The sequence below is a fragment of the Podarcis pityusensis genome (assembly GCF_964106645.2).
Source record: "Podarcis pityusensis genome assembly, chromosome: 4".
NCBI classification, from domain to species: Eukaryota; Metazoa; Chordata; class Lepidosauria; order Squamata; family Lacertidae; genus Podarcis; species Podarcis pityusensis.
The window spans coordinates 54,343,740-54,361,515 of NC_138027.1; the positions used below are offsets into that span (position 1 = coordinate 54,343,740).

At 38.7% G+C, this 17,776-nt stretch overlaps 1 protein-coding gene across 2 annotated transcripts in view; it reads right to left on the bottom strand.

Moving 5' to 3' along the window:
* The window catches only part of HLCS (holocarboxylase synthetase), a 97,779-nt gene that overhangs the window by 9,256 nt on the left and 70,747 nt on the right, over positions 1-17,776 (bottom strand). For both annotated transcript variants that reach the window (XM_081004425.1, XM_081004424.1), the window contains exon 7: positions 476-543. In XM_081004425.1, coding sequence (XP_080860551.1) covers positions 476-543 — 68 coding nt within the window. The remainder of the gene's footprint in view (positions 1-475; positions 544-17,776) is intronic.

Here is a 17,776-nt window from a genome sequence, read left to right on the forward strand (position 1 = left end):
CTACTGTCAATATGTCTACTCTGGCCAAAAGAGAAGAGAAATGAAGATTAAAAACAGGAACAATCCAGTCAACGGATTAGATCCATGCTTAAATACATAATTATCAGAGGATAGGTTTTATAATTTTTCATATTAAATACCACCTAGTTGTTGTTGCTTTTTAAAAAAGATACATTGAAAAGAACAACTTTGTGGTATATATTTGTCATGCCAAAAAAAGCATACAGCTGGTAGTAGTTCTCTGTCACGGAACTGGGGTGTGGTGAAATTGCATTTGGCTTCCCTGAAAAGCATCTATGAAAACCCCAATTGGATGAAAATACAGAGTCAGAAAAGTGCTTACTAACAACTCGGGATGGTTTCACACACTCTTTCACACAGCTATTTTAGCTATTTAAAATTGTCATCTTCAATGCAGATGATTATTTCCAATTCATGAACTTGTATTGCTGACATCAGAATTACACCAACATACCTTTCCCTTGAGTTTGTTGAACCGCAATCGCAATCAGACCTATTTCCTGTGGCACCTTGTACATCAACCTGCAAATTGTAAAAAGGAAAACTCCTATTAGAACAATGTGTGGCTTTCATATAAACATTAGATTTATAATTTTTGTTACATTATCATTTCAGCTTTAGGTCAAAAATGTTAAAACAATGGGAAAGGCAAAACATATAGAAAAATGTTGCAATGAAAATATCAAATCTATAACAGCAGGATATATTTCAATCAAGTAGCTGCACTTCCTACATTTCTTTTTGAGGTGCTTATTCTCACTAAAGTGTTTCACTATCTTCCATATGTGACAACCAGCAATTTCTAACATTTGTTACTACTTATAGCAAATTCATGACTATACTCCTGAATACAGCAACAGCAGCAGTTTCTGATTATTTAGAAAACCAGTATGGTGGCAATAAAGCAGTTTAAGAGAGACACTATCCCTTGAGAACTAATTATGATTTAACTACAGTAAATAAATCTACACCTTCTGAGAACTCTAGAGAACACTAGCTTATTTTAGGCTTGTGCTCTGCTTTTAAAATTGTTTCACTTAAAAGAATACAGTTTTCCTACAGGGGATAAGTAGAAACTAAAGCATATTCAAACACCACCAAATGAGCCAATGTTGACTTGCATAAATCTTGCTATGAGAATATTGTTTAAGTTGCCTTGGTAATAAGTAGCACTAAATAGTGATATGGTTTTCTTTTCTTTGCATGTTAGCAGAAAAAAGCATGCTATGACATATTGGTCAGGGCTTAAACTATTAAAGCTTTGATAGACCCTTTTAATGTGGAGAATTTCCATTTAATATAATGCAGAGATACTTACAACCAAAGACTGTATTGGCACCCCCCCCCAGCAAGATCTATATCAGTGCCCCCCCTCAAACACTTTACTGCAATATCTACATTAGAAATTACTACATTTTTATGAGTACTCAAGTGTCTGGAATGAGGATGAGGCGAGGAGAAAGGGCAACAAAATTCAAACGCCTTTGTGCTGTAGTGCAAGAAAGATGGGACGCTTCCCCTGTGTTTGATCTCGCTGCAACAGCGGCAGCATATCACCACACACATACACATCATATATTCCATAGTCTGAGAGGTGAATTTTGCATCTCCCCAGAGCTGGCACCTCTGGCAGTGGTTGGTTTTGCCAGCCCCTAGGTTTGCCTCTGCTTATAACATATTATAGAATTACTTTTTCTGAATTTTGGAAGATTCAAGGACTTAAAAACTCTGGGATTGAGCTAATGACAGTCAGGAAAAGCAGAACTGTAAGCACAAATACACCCTCTGCTGCATACTGGGAACCAACATTGGTTAGTGCCAATGGTTCCTGAGGGCGTTTCCTAATTCACTCCTGCTTGGCTTTCAAGAATAATGTTTTATAAATAGGTTACATAGTCATAGAGGATGCATAAAGAACACAAAACATGATCCAAAAGATTTCTGAACATCTTTCCACAATGGCTCAGTTGTTCACCTAACTGCAAAAAGAGTAAGTTAAAAGGCAAAAAAGTATTTGAGCCACAGGAGTGGTAATGCAATGTTCTCCTCCCTTTAATGCAAATATCAGCAATAGTCCTTTTTCTAAGCAATGGCCAGAGTATCTCTTTGCCAGTCCCACTTCCATTATATATTAAAAGTGCAGCCTGATAATTGTTTCTCTTGGCCACCATGAATTGCTTATTGAGACTGTCTACCATCAACTGTTGCCGTTAAAACCGTATTTTACTTGTGCTGGGAGCTGGCAGAAAGAATCTGAGAGAGGTTCTTTGTAACCATTTAAGTTTAATATTGTCTTCTAGAAACTCTGCACGTAAGAGTCAAAAACTGCTTCAGCTTCAATACCACATTCATGTTACATAAAAGGAAATGTAACTTAAATCTGGAAATGGTGCTATGGACAGATTATAAATATAGCTGAAGCAACTGTCTAGGCTCCACATAACAGGCAAGTCATACGTTACAAATCTGAGGGAGACAAATCAGGAGAGGGGAAAAAGTTAGTTATGACACCAAACACAGTGCTGTAGAACAATGATGTGATTAAGGAAACCTACACATGCAGTTGCTAAGTGGTTTGGCCAGAGTTACTAGAGCACACCAAGACAAGACTGAGCTCCTGTGCTACTGAAGGCATAGTTTCTGTAAGGAGGTGAATTCTGTAAGAAGGGATACAACATAGAGAAGTTGCTAATACCTAGACTGAGACTACTGGAGACAGACAGATTTATTTATGCTATCTGAGATAACTCTAGGGGCATTACCACACAGTTCCAAGACCATAATAAAGTGCTTGTGATTTTTATAACCCCCCACCTTTTCAGAAAATACAAGTTTTAGGGTTTTGTAACAGAAAGAAGTGATTGTAAACAGTCTACATGCTAAACTACCTTAGTGTAGTGCTATATCTATGTGGGTACAGAAAGAAGAAAAATATGTAACTTTCTTGAGCTAACCTTCGACTGCAAGCTGTTGAGTCTGACAGGACTCTTATTCAGGAAGAAGTAAAAAGCAAAGAAGATATGGGGGGGATAATCTTTGGTACGTAAGCTTAGATTTAACCACCTGATACTGCAATAATTTCATATGATAATGCATAATCACCTATTATTGTTCAAACTATAAACTACATATGTGCTGATGGTTCAATAAACAATAACAGTATTTATTATAAATACCTAAGAGCCTTACAGGAAAAAACCCAGACCAACCTTGTCGAGATATTCTATAAAGACATGTTACAGTAGGTAGTGACTTATTTTATATCAGCATATAATTCATCTGCTTATTTTCTTTAACTGTTATTTTCTGTTTTTTAATTATTTTTGTTGTAAGTGTGTGTGTGTGTGATCACACAAATAGAAGTAACATCCCTGGTCCTTGTTCCCCACTCCTGAATTAAAAATGCAAGAGTTAACCAATAACATTTTGCCAAAGATTGTCATGTGTGTTGGCTGTTGTAAACCATGGTCATCCTTATTTACATAAGCAATAAATGCATACCAAATCTCAATAAAAGCATTATCATCATGTCCTGTACTTGTTTGGTAAGTTTCTCCATACGAGCTAGGGACCAGATTTATTGGTGCCAACAGTCTACCAACAAATTTTCCAAGCTCTTCCAGTTGTGTGCGAGCCAGTTGCCTTGATGTCACTGGTATAAATGTAACAAGCTCTTTAGGTAGTAATTTCTCCCTGTCAAAAATAATTAACAGAGCTAATTGTGGAACACAACTAACTGAATGTTGGGTGGGTAATTGTGCCAATCTCCTTAAAGACCGTCTTGCAAAAGATGTTTTTACCTTCGCATAACGATCACATGTGGTAGAAGCTTCTAATCCCAGGACTTTAGACTGTAGGGTGGGTAATAAAATATAAATAAATACTATCTTCTTGAAACTTGGAGTGATGGAACTTGGAAGCTGCTATCACAGCACCTCTGGGGTGTCAGATAACATTTATATAAGATATTAGATGTTGTTTCTCTATTTTTCACTAATACTGATAATGGAGGTTTTTGGCCCATACATTACAACTGTTGGCCCATTCCAATTCCTTCCCCAAGCTTGATTCCTATAGGCTTTTCAAAGATTTGAGATGACAAGATTTGTAGTTGATTGAAAGTACTCCTTTTATGATACAGATGTATTTATTATATTTTTTTCAAAAGGAGTGAAGGGCCTGCTTGCTTGCTGGTGAATCAATTTTTTCATGCTGAAATGGTCTTGGTGCCAGCTTATGCCAACTATTTCCAGTTTAGTAACAATCTGAGCAGCTGTAAAATGGTTTTTGTAAATGTCACATGAATGACAGTCCTTCTTCATTCCACTTTTGAAAAACAAAAGCCCTGTCCTGAAAGTCCTGGCGGTGGCGGCAGCCCCTAAGTTTGTAGCCCAAAATGTGTTCCAACTTTATTATTATTATGGGATGAAAACATAATAGCACATATTTTATTGTGAACTTCCTGATTATACTCCGTCCTTAATCATGAACAATCCTTAGGGTCCTGTAGCATAGTGCGAAGGATTCTAAAATGAACTGCCTCTTAGTACCATTTAACTTGAGGTAATCCTAGACCCTCTTGTTTTGATTTTTAACAAATGGTTGCCAGGCCTAATCTAGGTCTCTTGCCCTGGTGTAGAACAGAGTCCCAGCATTTCTGCCATTGCAACAGCATTTTTCAAGGAATTTTTATTGGGAGCACTTGGAATAAGAGAGTCAATTAGGGGAGTAGAATCATCTTGACAGCTGCTACCCTCCACAGCCATGATAAATTTGTTTTGGACCATCAAAGAAGTATTCTTTGACTTCTGCCAGAAGGGGGTAAAATTCAGTTTCTTAATGTTAGACCATTATCTTGGCACTTGTACCCTTAAGCATCTGCATATGAAACATTGAAAAACTTCAAACATATTTAAAACCTTGTAAGGTGTTGTAGTTATAGTTGAGAGTCTGAGGGAATATTGAAGCATAGAAGTTGAGATTTTTAATTGTTTATTGTGAACTCCACAATGTTTCATATGTAAATATTTACTGAAGGGCCGCGGCGACAGATCATTCAGGCTTGGCTACTATCAGGACAATATTGTCCACAAACAGATTTGGGTAGCATGTTGGATCGGAAAGCTGAGTGAGGCCTGGCATTAACACAACGTATAGCTATATGGCCTTCGCAAAGATTATGAAGCGCCTTCACAAATTTGAGAGGAGAGCATAAAGATAGGTTTAGTGTACTTTGTTTAGTGTATAGTGAAACAAGCACAAGGGGTTGGCATCTGTTTGCCATAATAAATTGAATTAAACATATGCTGAGCAATAATATGCCTTGATCACACATAACCAGTTTGTTCACCAAGGTTGGAAGAAGGTAGAAGTCTATCTGTCAGGATGCTGGAAAATAATTTGGCATCCTGCATACCCTCCAAGTGTTCTGATTTCCCAGGCACAGTCCTGGAATTACAGAAGCCATCCCAGTTTCTGATATGATCGCGGTATGTCCTGGTTTTCCTTTTTCCTCCCCTCCTTGTCTTGATTAAGAGTGGTGGAGAGATCAGACACCCCACTGTCCCTCTGGGAAACAGGAGTCTTTTCTATCTCTCTCTTTCTGTGTATGTTTATACACATACAAAACTCTCTCTATAATTTTGAAGGAAAATTCTTTAATAGCAATGCTTCAGAAGCCAGCCATTTTTAAGGAAAGGTGAGATCAAAAGCAGTAGAATAGAATGTCCCTATTTCATCTGAGAAATGCTGGAGGGTATGATCCTGGTATTTAACTTATATTTTCAAAGTTTCTGCTTTCAGGAACTGTTGCATTTTTTGAAGATCTGTGCACAAGAAATTGTTTGAAAAGCATAATGGTGTCCTAGACTTTATGAAAAACAACCTGCAAATTTATACTGAAGGATAGTATATTTTAGTAAAACAGAAGCAGCAGCACCAGACCAAATAGGAGACTGAAATCTTTGATACCCAAAATGAATTTCAGCTTAATCTCCAGTTGCCATTTCACATAAAAATGTTGAAGCATTAAAGTTTAATTTAAACTTCTATAGGCCAGGTAAAATAGTAAAACCAGGCAGAACTTTTTAAATGCTCCTACATCAGCCCATTAAACATTTTTCACCAAAAATGCTTATAGCATAGATTGAAAATGGTATTAGTTTAATTCAGCATAGTTAACTGAAATTTCATCAAGTCCAAAGACGCTCAGTGCTCATAGTCAGTAAATGACTTTTATTATACCTACTTAAAATTGGAACTAAAACCACAGAAACTATGTTTGACTAATGTTAATGATCTGACATCTATAAATTTCATTGATGTTGTGGTTTTCAGACTGAAACTCTCATTAATGCACCCTGCTGTTTTATGGTATTGCAGAAGTATTACAAAAAGCAACATTACATTCCAGATGTTGAAAAACCTGAGGGTCAAAAGTAACTTTTACCATCTTTCTTTTGAGCTGTTTGTTAATTATTGTCTTCACATGACTTGTGTACAAGACTCTGTGATTCCATTTACAATATATGCCTCAGAATTGGAAGCAATTGCATCAAATACATTGTATTTTTATTGTATCTTTTATTCAAGTTAAAAAAAGAGAAGTCATTCCAGTTCTATAAATAGACCTGGCATAACTGTTACTCTAATACTGCAATCGTAAAGAATACATACATATTAGGAAGTAAGTACTGCTGAATACAATTAAACTTATTTCTAAGTAATCATGTACAGGATCACACTTTAAAAGATCAATCCAAGCCACTTGAAGGTCCCTCTGCCCAGCCCTGCCAGTCTCCTTGTGGCCGTTGCCTGCAGAGTGATGCTAGTGTCACTCTGCTAGCACAGAACTCCCCTTCCACCTGTTTTAATAAAAAGTGCTCCCCCCCCCCATGTTCATAACATTTCTGTAGTTCTTAAACATATATGTAAAAGAAAAAGACAACAAATGCTCTCAAAAGTTACTGCAACTTCTGAGTATATTCACTAACAGGGTTTTGAATCTCAACAATCTTTTCACAACCACTGGCACTCAAATCTACCGGTATTTCCAAGTCCACATGATATGGCACCCCACTGATGGAATAGGTTATTCAAAGATAGACATAAAACAAAAAGTTAGATTTTAAACCCAGTTGGGAGTTTACTGACTATTTCTGAAATGCAAAATCCTATTTTTTGTGTGGTCAATCCCACAACTAATTTGTTCCACCAGCACAATAATTTACACTTGCACAATGGAAGATTCCGCTCCTTATGTGTACCCCACACTCTCCCCAAATCTGCTCCAGAGCATTAGGGCAACCCCTAGAATAGTTTTAAGGCGTACACAGTGGGAAGAGAGGGAGAAGCTCTGTTGTGCAAGTGTAAATTCTTGTATTGATGGAATGCTTTACTTAGCGCTACACTGAATATAACCCAGAGTTACCGTATTTTTCGCCCCATAGGACGCACCGGCCCATAGGATGCACCAAGTTTTTTGGGGGGGAAATAAAGAAAAAAAATTTTATTTCCCCCCAGGCACTTGTGGGGCCGGCAGCGGGGAGAAGCGCTCCTCTCCCCGCCGCCCGCCTGCAGACCAGGTCCGGGGACAGCGGGAAGACGCGCTGCCCCTCCCAGCTGTCCCCGGAGCTTGCGGGGCAGGCAGCAGGGAGAAGCGCTCTTCTCCCCACCGCCCGCCTGCAGACCAGGTCCGGGGACAGCGGGAAGACGCGCTGCGCCTCCCAGCTGTCCCCGGAGCTTGCGGGGCAGGCAGCAGGGAGAAGCGCTCTTCTCCCCGCCGCCCGCCTGCAGACCATGTCCGGGGACAGCGGGAAGACGCACTGCACCTCCCAGCTGTCCCCGGACCTGGTCTGCAGGCGGGCGGCGGGGAGAAGCACGCGTCTCCCCACCGTCAGCCTCCAAACCACATCGGGAGACAGCGGGATAGCGGCGTTCCGCCTCCCCGCTGTCCCCCGACCTTGTGGGGCTGGCGCTGCGGCTCTCCTGAAGCCTGCATTCACCCCATAGGACGCACACACATTTTCCCTTCATTTTTGGAGGGGAAAAAGTGCGTCCTATAGGGCGAAAAATACGGTATTTTTGGGAGTCAGGGGTGTGTGTGAAATGACTGGGGGTTTTTTATAATTCATAAGTGGGTAAAAGCCTTCTAACAACTTAACATCTAAGAAGGCATTTTAACAAAGGGAAATGTATTGTTGCATGAAGCAAATGAATAGAACAAGTTTGAGTTAGGCAACCCAAAGTGCCAGAGAATATATTCAAATACGAAAACAGGCTCTATTATGCCAACAAAATGCCAGTAGAATTTGAAATGTTGGTTCAGACTCACTGGTAAAATTCCAAAACTCCAAGTTTAGAAGGACCTCTTTATTCAGTAAATCATTTCTCTGTTAATATCATAAAGTCCACAAAATTACAGCAAAAAATGGAGTTTCCAACAGAGCTGTCAGAGATGGTGAGGACTTCAGATCATATTTACTTTAAATTCTTTTAAAATAATTCTCGATCCCCTCTTTAATATACTATCTTCTCAGTCACAAAACTTCTTCACTTAAATAATAATGGAAAGTACATAGAAATGAAAAAATGGTTTCAATTTAAGATTTAATAGAGACAAACAAAAATAAATAAATCTGATAACAGCTTTGTGAACTAGTCTACCAACAGAAGATGTCAAACAGTAGTTGTGTCTGCAATATAATGCTAAATCATGGTTCATTATTATTTGAACAAGCCTCAAATGAGCTCAACCAAAGCATAGGGCTCATAGAATCAGAGAATTGTAGAGTTGGAAGAGACCCCAAGGGTCATCTAGTCCAACCCCCTGCAATGCAGGAATCATTCCCCCCCCCCCCACATGGCTGATGGGTACTTCAAGCAGAGTTTAGTTTCATCTGTAAGAAATCTCAGCTTAGTTTCAGGTTCAGACTAGACACCCTGGTTTAAAATTACCTCTGGTAAATTTGGCAAGAGCGCTTCATAAACTAGGGTTTGTCTTAACCTCAGGAGAGTTTGTTTAAAACTAGGATTCTTGGTTCAAACAATGCTAAACAAAGATTCCTTAGAAGCAAAACTACGTAAGAAGAGCATTGCTGGATCAGACCAAAGGCCCATCTAGTCCAGCATTCTGTTGCCACAGTGGTCAACCAGATGCCCTTGGAAAGCCCGCGAGCAGGATATGAGCGCCATGGCACGCTTACCACTTGTGCTTCCCAGGAAGTCCTGGTTCCTCCCAATTCACTGGGAGCCCTGATTTGCACAGCATATGCTGTTGGGGAGGGATGGCAGCCATCACCCTGCAGTGGGGCGCATTTGGCATGCTTCACCCGGCTGTGAGGCTTCCACCCTGGGATCCAATTGGGACTGGTGCTTTGGACCTGGGAGAAGACTTCCCATCTTGGGTCTGCTCCCAGGGTTTAAAAGGAGGCCTGCAACCATTTCCCCTTACCTCGCTATATCTGCAGCAGACAAAGCAAAGCTTGCACACTTGGTTCAACCAAGTCTTGTCCGTGAAAAAGCTTTCCTTTGCCCCATGGCTTACAAAACTACTGTAAATTCTGAGTTTAAACTCTGACTACCTGCAGGAAATATAATTTTTTTACGTCAATTTTAAAAAAGCTTAAAAAATTTAACCAAAAAGAAACATATAAAATGTGCATGATTTGCTGTCCTACAGACTAGTAAAACAGTATTTCAATAGATTGCTCAGTATTTGACGAGTGGAATTATCACCAATAAAACTGAGTTCAATCACTTCATCCTCACTTAACTGTTAATTTCCTTGCTCAGACCAGCAACAAAAGGTGCCCTAGTGGCTCCTTTTATGATGAAAACATCTGTCTACTAGGAATAAGATCAGATGGTCAATTCTTTCCACACAGCCCACCAAGAGATCTTCACCTGCTAACAATTTCTCATTACTTACTACAAATCTGAGCTGGATTCAAGCTAATGATCTAAGTAAAAAACTTTGTATCATGTTACCAATATATCGCTTGTAATTTTTCAAATTATTTTTTGAACTTCATTAAACAGAATTGCTTAGAACACAGACATCGAACTTTGCTTATCTGTAAGACCATTCTCTTTTTTAAAATGCCTTTCTGAAATAATTACTAGATGTTTTTTATTCTAGGTGTTTTAAGTTAATTTTGGAAGGATTACACATGATGCTTGAAGGAAATGGTAGCAAAAGAGAATAAAAGCTCTAAACTGTGGAATTATACTTTTAAAAATGCCCTGATGATATAGTACAGTGTCAAAAACATAGTGTTAAACCATAAAGTTAAGACAACTGAAACTTTCATCAATATTCAGCCAGTCAATAAAACTCCAGGGAAAGCCTATGTCCTAGGCAGAGATGTTTAAATCTAACACTATACCAAATAGAGGACCACAATTTTGGCTAAATCATTGAATTATATGGATTTAATTGAGGTAATTCTTGGTGTGAACTTTCCCTGCATCAAAAGATAAGCTCTGGCAAAATGAGCGGACAAGACAAATGGTGGGTCCAACAGTCAAGAAGGCGGTTTCTGCACATGCTGTAGAGGGAAGTGGGGAGCAGATGGGGCTAGCCAATCTAGGAAAAGGAAAAGGCTGCCCATTTCTCATATACAGTGGTACCTCAGGTTACGTACTTAATTTGTTCCAGAGGTCTGTTCTTAACCTGAAACTGTTCTTAACCTGAAGAACCACTTTAGCTAATGGGGCCTCCTCCTGCCGCCATGCCATCGGAGCCCGATTTCTGTTCTTATCCTGAAGCAAAGTTCTTAACCTGAAGCACTATTTCTGTCTTAGTGGAGTGTCTAACCTGAAGCGTATGTAACCCAAGGTACCACTGTAAACTGGGATTAAGTTTCTATTTGCACAAAACTGCTATAGCTCACTAAATAAGAATACACAAACTAGTGATCCTGCCAGATTACAGCTCGTATATTTTTGCAACAATTACACAGTTAATTGCCCTGTCTCTATGTAATTCTATTGACAAGGTTTGAAAGTCTTGAAACCTCTAGTGCTGTTTTTCTGAATCTCTTCCTACAAAGCACACCTCCCCACAGATCTTTCAATCAGTGTAACCATGACAGCTCAAGTTACTGCTCAACATACACATTATAGTACAATGTTGCCTGATGGATGACACAAGGAGCACTCTATACTGTCTGAGCTGATAAACCTAAAGTGTATCCACACTTCTACAGTGGTGCCCCGCAAGACGAATGCCTCGCAAGACGGAAAACCCGCTAGACGAAAGGGTTTTCCATTTTTCGATGCGCTTCGCAGGACAAATTTCCCTATGCGCTTGCTTCGCAAGACGAAAATGTCTTGCGAGTCTTGAGATTTTTTTCGCTTCCCCCCCTTTTTCTAAGCCGCTAATAGCCTTTTAGCCGCTAAGCCTTTAATAGCCGCTAAACCGCTAATAGCGCTAAGCCGCTAAGCCGCTAATAGGGTTGTTTCGCAAGACGAAAAAACCGCTAGACGAAGAGACTCGCGGAACGGATTAATTTCGTCTTGCGAGGCACCACTGTACCACAATACTTGAAGTAATAATGACAGAGTGTAATGCAATTTAGAATGAAAACTGTGACATTTTCACATGTACTTCTTCACTGCAGAAATATTACAAACTCAAAGTGACATAATATGTTCACTATAGGAGAGAAGCATACTTCAACTTGGGGGAATCCCACCACCAGTAACTATTATACTGCTACTTTTGAAAAGGAACAGAAATGCTATCTTCCCTTTCTCCTTAGAATGACTTTACATGAAACTAAACTATTATTTAAAATAGCAACTGAAAATAAGTGAAGACAATGAGAGGAACTCTGCAAATACCCTACATTCACTTTTGTAAGACAGACAGCAAACAATCTTTACTAAAATCCTTCTTTAACACATGCATTAAATTCTTTCTGGCTTGTGCAAAACCACCTAAACAATGTGGCTGCCATGATAAGTATGTATGTACAAAAGGATTAGCATGCCATCTTCCCACTTACACAATAAGACGAGAAAGCATTCCAATGTATTTTCACCCTGAAAAGGGTAAGGTACCCTTTTTATAATGCACAGAGGTTGTGTCAACAGAACTGTCTTAGCAGCTATGCAGCTCTTTATTAGTGTCCAGAAACACACACAGGATTTCTCACTTTTCAGATTTCAAAGTATCTACAAAAAAGTTAAAAGTAGAAACAATAATTTGCTTCCCAAATTAGGCTCAGAGAATCCTGCAATAAGGCCGCAGCAAGTGTATTCAACTGTAAACAAATCCAAAAGGCCTGATCGTTTGTAACACAGCATATTGAATGTCATATAAAGATTCTTTCGCAGTCATGAAAAATATTCTGCTAAGCGACTGTTGGTGAAGTCTCTTCTTAAACTACTTCCTTTCCATTTTGACAGCTGAGCTTGAAATACCTCTAGAATTAAATTTGTTAGACATCTGTTGAAGAGCATTATTTTATTTTATTTTATTTTATTGCCAAGGGTATTTGCACCCTAAGACTAAGTAACCCCTGGTGTTTCACACCTCAACTGACCATACTGAAAGTTATCTTCCTAGCTATTTTAGGTTCCCCTTCATTATCTTCTATAAGAACAGTTATTTAAATACATAAACAGCTTATGAAGCACACAAATTACATTTTAAAAAATGGATGACCTTTTTCTTCTACAATTTTGCCAAGTGTAACGGGCCTAGTGCATTGCATATACCCAATGGTTAAACTGTATGTGCTTAGCTAAGTCTTCAGAAGGAGCCCAAAGTCAGAATCAAACTACTATATTTACCCTGGACTGATAAAAATATGCTTAAGAAAATTTCTTGAAGATTTACAGTAGAGAAAATTTGTTTTTCAAAGTACATACATAGCCCTCAAAAGAAGCCACATTACTCTCATGGATCAGTTGCCTTTAGTAACTATTCTTACAGTAAAAGAAACATTCAGGGTCTGTTCTTGGGTATTTTCTGTTGGCAATGCTGCAGGAAGGAACATGACCTCCTCCGCTCTGTGGCAGGTTAAGCAGTCTGATTGAACATTGGTGCTAATTAAGAGCTCTTGTTGTTTGGCAGGACCACCAGAGTACCTTCGGCACTTGTTCATGACAGCAGTACCTCTTTCAGAAATTAACACTTGATGAATACAGACAGGGAACCCAGCTGGTTCTCCTGAGTCCTTCAACTATATAAATGAAGTGTAATAAGAACACTGGTGACTACCAAGGGAAGAAAGACTATTCGTGACCTCTTTGTAAAAAAACAGAGTATACTTTTACATTGACTTAATTTTCTTCACTGGGGTTAGATAATGCAGCTGGGGACTGTACAAATAGAGCCAAATAACAGGAGGCAGCACCAAGTTATTCTCGTATCAAATATTTGGCTTTATTATTAAACCTAAAACATTATTCTTTTTCTAATATCCATTGCACATGAAGAAAAATTACAGGGGGAAATATATGTTTCATAAGGGAGAAGCATTTACATATGGGTTTCTTTTTCAAATCAAAATGACTAAAATATTTTACTGACACCTGTGATTCTGAGCAGTATCATATAAATTCATTGTGAGCAAGCCACATACAAACACACATATATGTGCATCTGTGTATACAACACAACCATCCTGGGGGGAAAAGGCAATGTTCCCAAGATTTCAGCTAGCAGATAGTTATAAAGCAGACTTTGTATTCTTTTACTAGTTCTTATTTTTGTACCACTTTGCTTCTTGCCCTCAATTAGTCTTAAGGAAGTGGTCCAGGCTATGTATACAGCAGAATGAGTTGGGAATGAAGTGGCAAATTTCTGAGGTAGATTATTTCTCTGCATTAAAAAAATAAGCTCTCAGGAAACAGAAGACTAGTACAAAGAAGGAAAATGTTGCCATGTTAGCTTTTTTACTTGCATGGAATTCCTGCATATGTCTTTGTATGAACAGAGATAATGAAATATGTTTTACCTCTGAAAGCAGATACTGTATGGGCTTAGGGAACCTGGTCCTAGAATCCCACTGTATCTCAAACAAATCCCAACAATGTAATTACACTACTGACCATACCAAATTACTAACATATTTCTTAAGATTGGTTGAGCGTCAAATTGCTAATGCACAATCAACCTTTGGGGTGATGCCGATGTCCAACTCACACATATTTTGTACGGGGCTAGACACAGCCATACTTTGGCACTGTCTGAAGTCCCAACTGTCGATAAACACTGCAGAATAAAACAGTTAAGTCATGTTACCCACTATGTCAGTAAAACATAACTTATGTCAGTAAAATGGCATTATGCACATACATGTTTTGAAATTCCCCACTGCCTCCTGGGAGCACAGCAACACAGCTAACAGGAGGCCAGGTGCATGGCGCTGCCCCTTTCCATCAACCACTCTGTGAACAGAAGGTGCTGAACATAAAAACTGACATAAGAATACTTACAAATCTCAACTAGTAAGATTTCATGCAACTGCACACAATCATAACTTGTTATCTTTATATAGTCTTGTTACCCCTTTCTATTGTGACACCCAGGATGTGGAACTCCCTCCCCAGCAGGTTTCAACTGGTGCCTTCTCTTTTTAAGCTTTATTTTGCTGATCTTTTAGTGTGGGTTAAAGTTTTGCCTTCATAAAGCTTGTTTTATCTCATTATTGGATTTATTGAACAAAAGGAACATTAGTAATTGGGGTGTTTTTACTGTTGGTATATGAACTTTTTTGCTGAGCTGCTTTGAGTTTATTTTATAAAGAGAAGTGGGGTATAAATGTTTAGATAGATAAATAAATATAAATGTTTCCCTTGTATGTTTACTGACTTTACATTTAAACACAGACACACTCAGTGTCAGGCTATTTTAAATAAGATAAGCAGTCTGCTGGCATGATAAAACTAGTTGTTCACTCACATCACAACTCTTTCCCCTCTGTTGGCAGTATAATGTAATTCCTTATCTGAGCACTTAGACTTGTATAGGCACTCAATAAAAAAATTACCACTCTTTAAAGCAAAAACTACTATATCTTACATTTTAGGAGGATGCAAACATAATCTGGGAGAAAATATTGGAAAGAGGAGTTCCAGTGCTCCAAATTCACTTCTTTTCATGGCAAAAACAGTTGCACCAAGCTACAGGATGATGTGTTTCATAACTGAGCTAGGTTTACAGAAGGCTAAATATATTTAGCCATAAAGAATTGGGAAGTGTTATGAGAGAAACTTCATAACTTTGCTATGATGTTGAATGTTAAAAAATACGGCTCAAGGCTAGAAGGGGGAAGGATAATGCAATTAATAAATATGAAATAATAAATCTATTTCTATCTGGGAAGTGGCTGGCCTGGGAAACAAAGTCTACAGGCAGTACATTTAAGTACGGAAGATGTACATTAGGTCATAACTCATGATGTATTTTCGAAATAAGTGCTGAAAAGTGCTGAAAAGTCTGAGGAAAACAGAATGCTAAAGAATGCTTTAAAATTCTGAAAGGCAAAAATTCCTGATGTTTCACAGAACTTGTATCATTGACCAGAAGCCTCACTTCTGGACCTGCATCCTGTTGTGCTTCTAGGATCACCTTCATATTGATGCCGAGTACCTCATGTGCCTTTTGATGGCTATTCCATGAATGCTATTTTAGCATGCTTTGAAGTCCGTTTCTATGGACCAACCTAGACCAACCATGGCAAAAAGTATTATTGTAGTCTGTCCGTAGCAGTAAACTACAAGCTGCTGCAGGATCAGAAAACTAGAGGCAAAGAAGTTGAACAGAGTCTGCTTCATGAAGTCCATGAAGTCCATTTATTTAAATATTTGCATAGGAGTTTACACATAATAAATCCAATCATTTTACAAATGTATTCCTAAACGTGGAAAATTTGGAGCGATGTAATATGAAAGGTGATTATAATCTGTCAAATGCTTTTTTTCATGTACAAAAGTCATATCCATGTTATGTCTTAGTTTCATTGTTTCCTAAAGAGTCCTTAGTTTCATTGTTTCCTAAAGAGTCCTATCATTAGGTTTCCAAGAGGTTTCTATAACTAGGTATGGAGACGTGGCGAGAGATTTGGTATCAGTGATTGCATCAATGATTGTGAGACACTTGAGCAGGAAGGAATGTGTTGTCCTCCAGATGTTGCTGGACTACATCTGTCATTCTTTCCATTAGTTATGCTGGATAGGGGTGATGCGAGTCCAGCAACATCTGGAGGGCCACAGGTTCTGCATTACATACACTTGGAGTTTCAGAAGCCCCACACCATGGCTCCTGTGTCTCTTATCAAAGACTTCTTAGTAAGTTTCCTACATACCCTAAAAGAGTGTGTCATAGGACCAAGCAGAGAAGATGTGGCCCTAGACTTAATCTTAAGTGGCATGTGGGACCTAGTGCAAGATGCAAACAATGACCAAATTTCTTCAAAATTCAACATATATGTAGGTGGGCAATTGCCAAGTTAGTGCAACATGGTAACATATGACTTCAAAAGCAGAAATTTCTCAAAAATTGGTAAAAAGGGAATTGAAAGGGAAAGGGTTAAGAGGGTCAAATTTCCCTAGAATGCTTGAGGGCTATTCAAAGCCACCATAATAAAAGCCCTTCTGGAATGTATACTGCAGATTAGGAAAGGTACTGACAAGGCCAAGAGGATTCCAGTGTCCTTAACAAGAAAAGTCAAGTAAGCTATTAGAGGCAAGATCATGGTGGCTAGCTCAATGAAGATGCTGACCCAGTATGCAACAGCTGTGAAAATGTGAATAATTCTCAGGACCACAGGAAAAAAATGATGAGTAAAACTAGTTTGAGAAACATGAGGAAAAGGGAGACCTATATCTGAGGTGTACACTGGCTGGACTCTGATGGTCAGCTTTTGAAGGCACAGGAGAACCTTTAGAAAAAAAGGAGGGAGATATAAAAGGCAACTGTGAATGTGTGTCTCTCTGTGTGTGTACTTTATCTGCTGAATTTCCTCTTTTTCTACTGCAACTTTGAAAGGCTAGGTTTGCTGATAGAACTTTAAAGCCCCAGCTGGGCCTCCTCCTGCATCTGTATCATCTATACAACATGCAGAAATAAGTCAGGGAGATTCCAGCACATGAAAACAAACATGACCCCTGCTAACGTTGTTCAATGAAACAGTTGTTACTGACATAGAAGCAGTGGGGGTCAGGAAAAGTTGGAAACTCCATTAAAGACACAGGAGCCCAGCTATGAAAAAGCTGGCAACTCTAACATCTATTCTTATTTCACTTAATAGACTTATGATAAGTTGCATGTGAATTCTTGTTCTTCTAAATGGTGGTGTTTTGTTTTTTTATTAATGAGGATATTTCTCTCCCACCTTGAATAGGATTTTTCATTTTCAAGTTTGCCTCATGAAGGAGTTGTAACCATAGCCTTCTTAAAAAAACTTTCAGTTTAACATGCCATGTTATGGGCTTTCCATATTCACTGAATGTCAGGAAATTACAGTTGCTAAGAGCCACACTTTTAACAGACACAATATTTTGGTAATATTATCCTGTTCCAGCTTCAGATCTACCTTGGGGTTAGATGAGTGTTAGTGGCAACAGTGTCTATTCATCTATTCACATGAAATCTGTGTGACTGAGCTGCCACTGCACATAACATGTATCCGACTAGCAACCAATACAATGCACATGTTTAATTACTTCCATATTTATAGTATATTGTTTCAGGTTTATTAGTTTCTTATCAGCACAGACTCTTTGTGGCACTGCTGTTAAC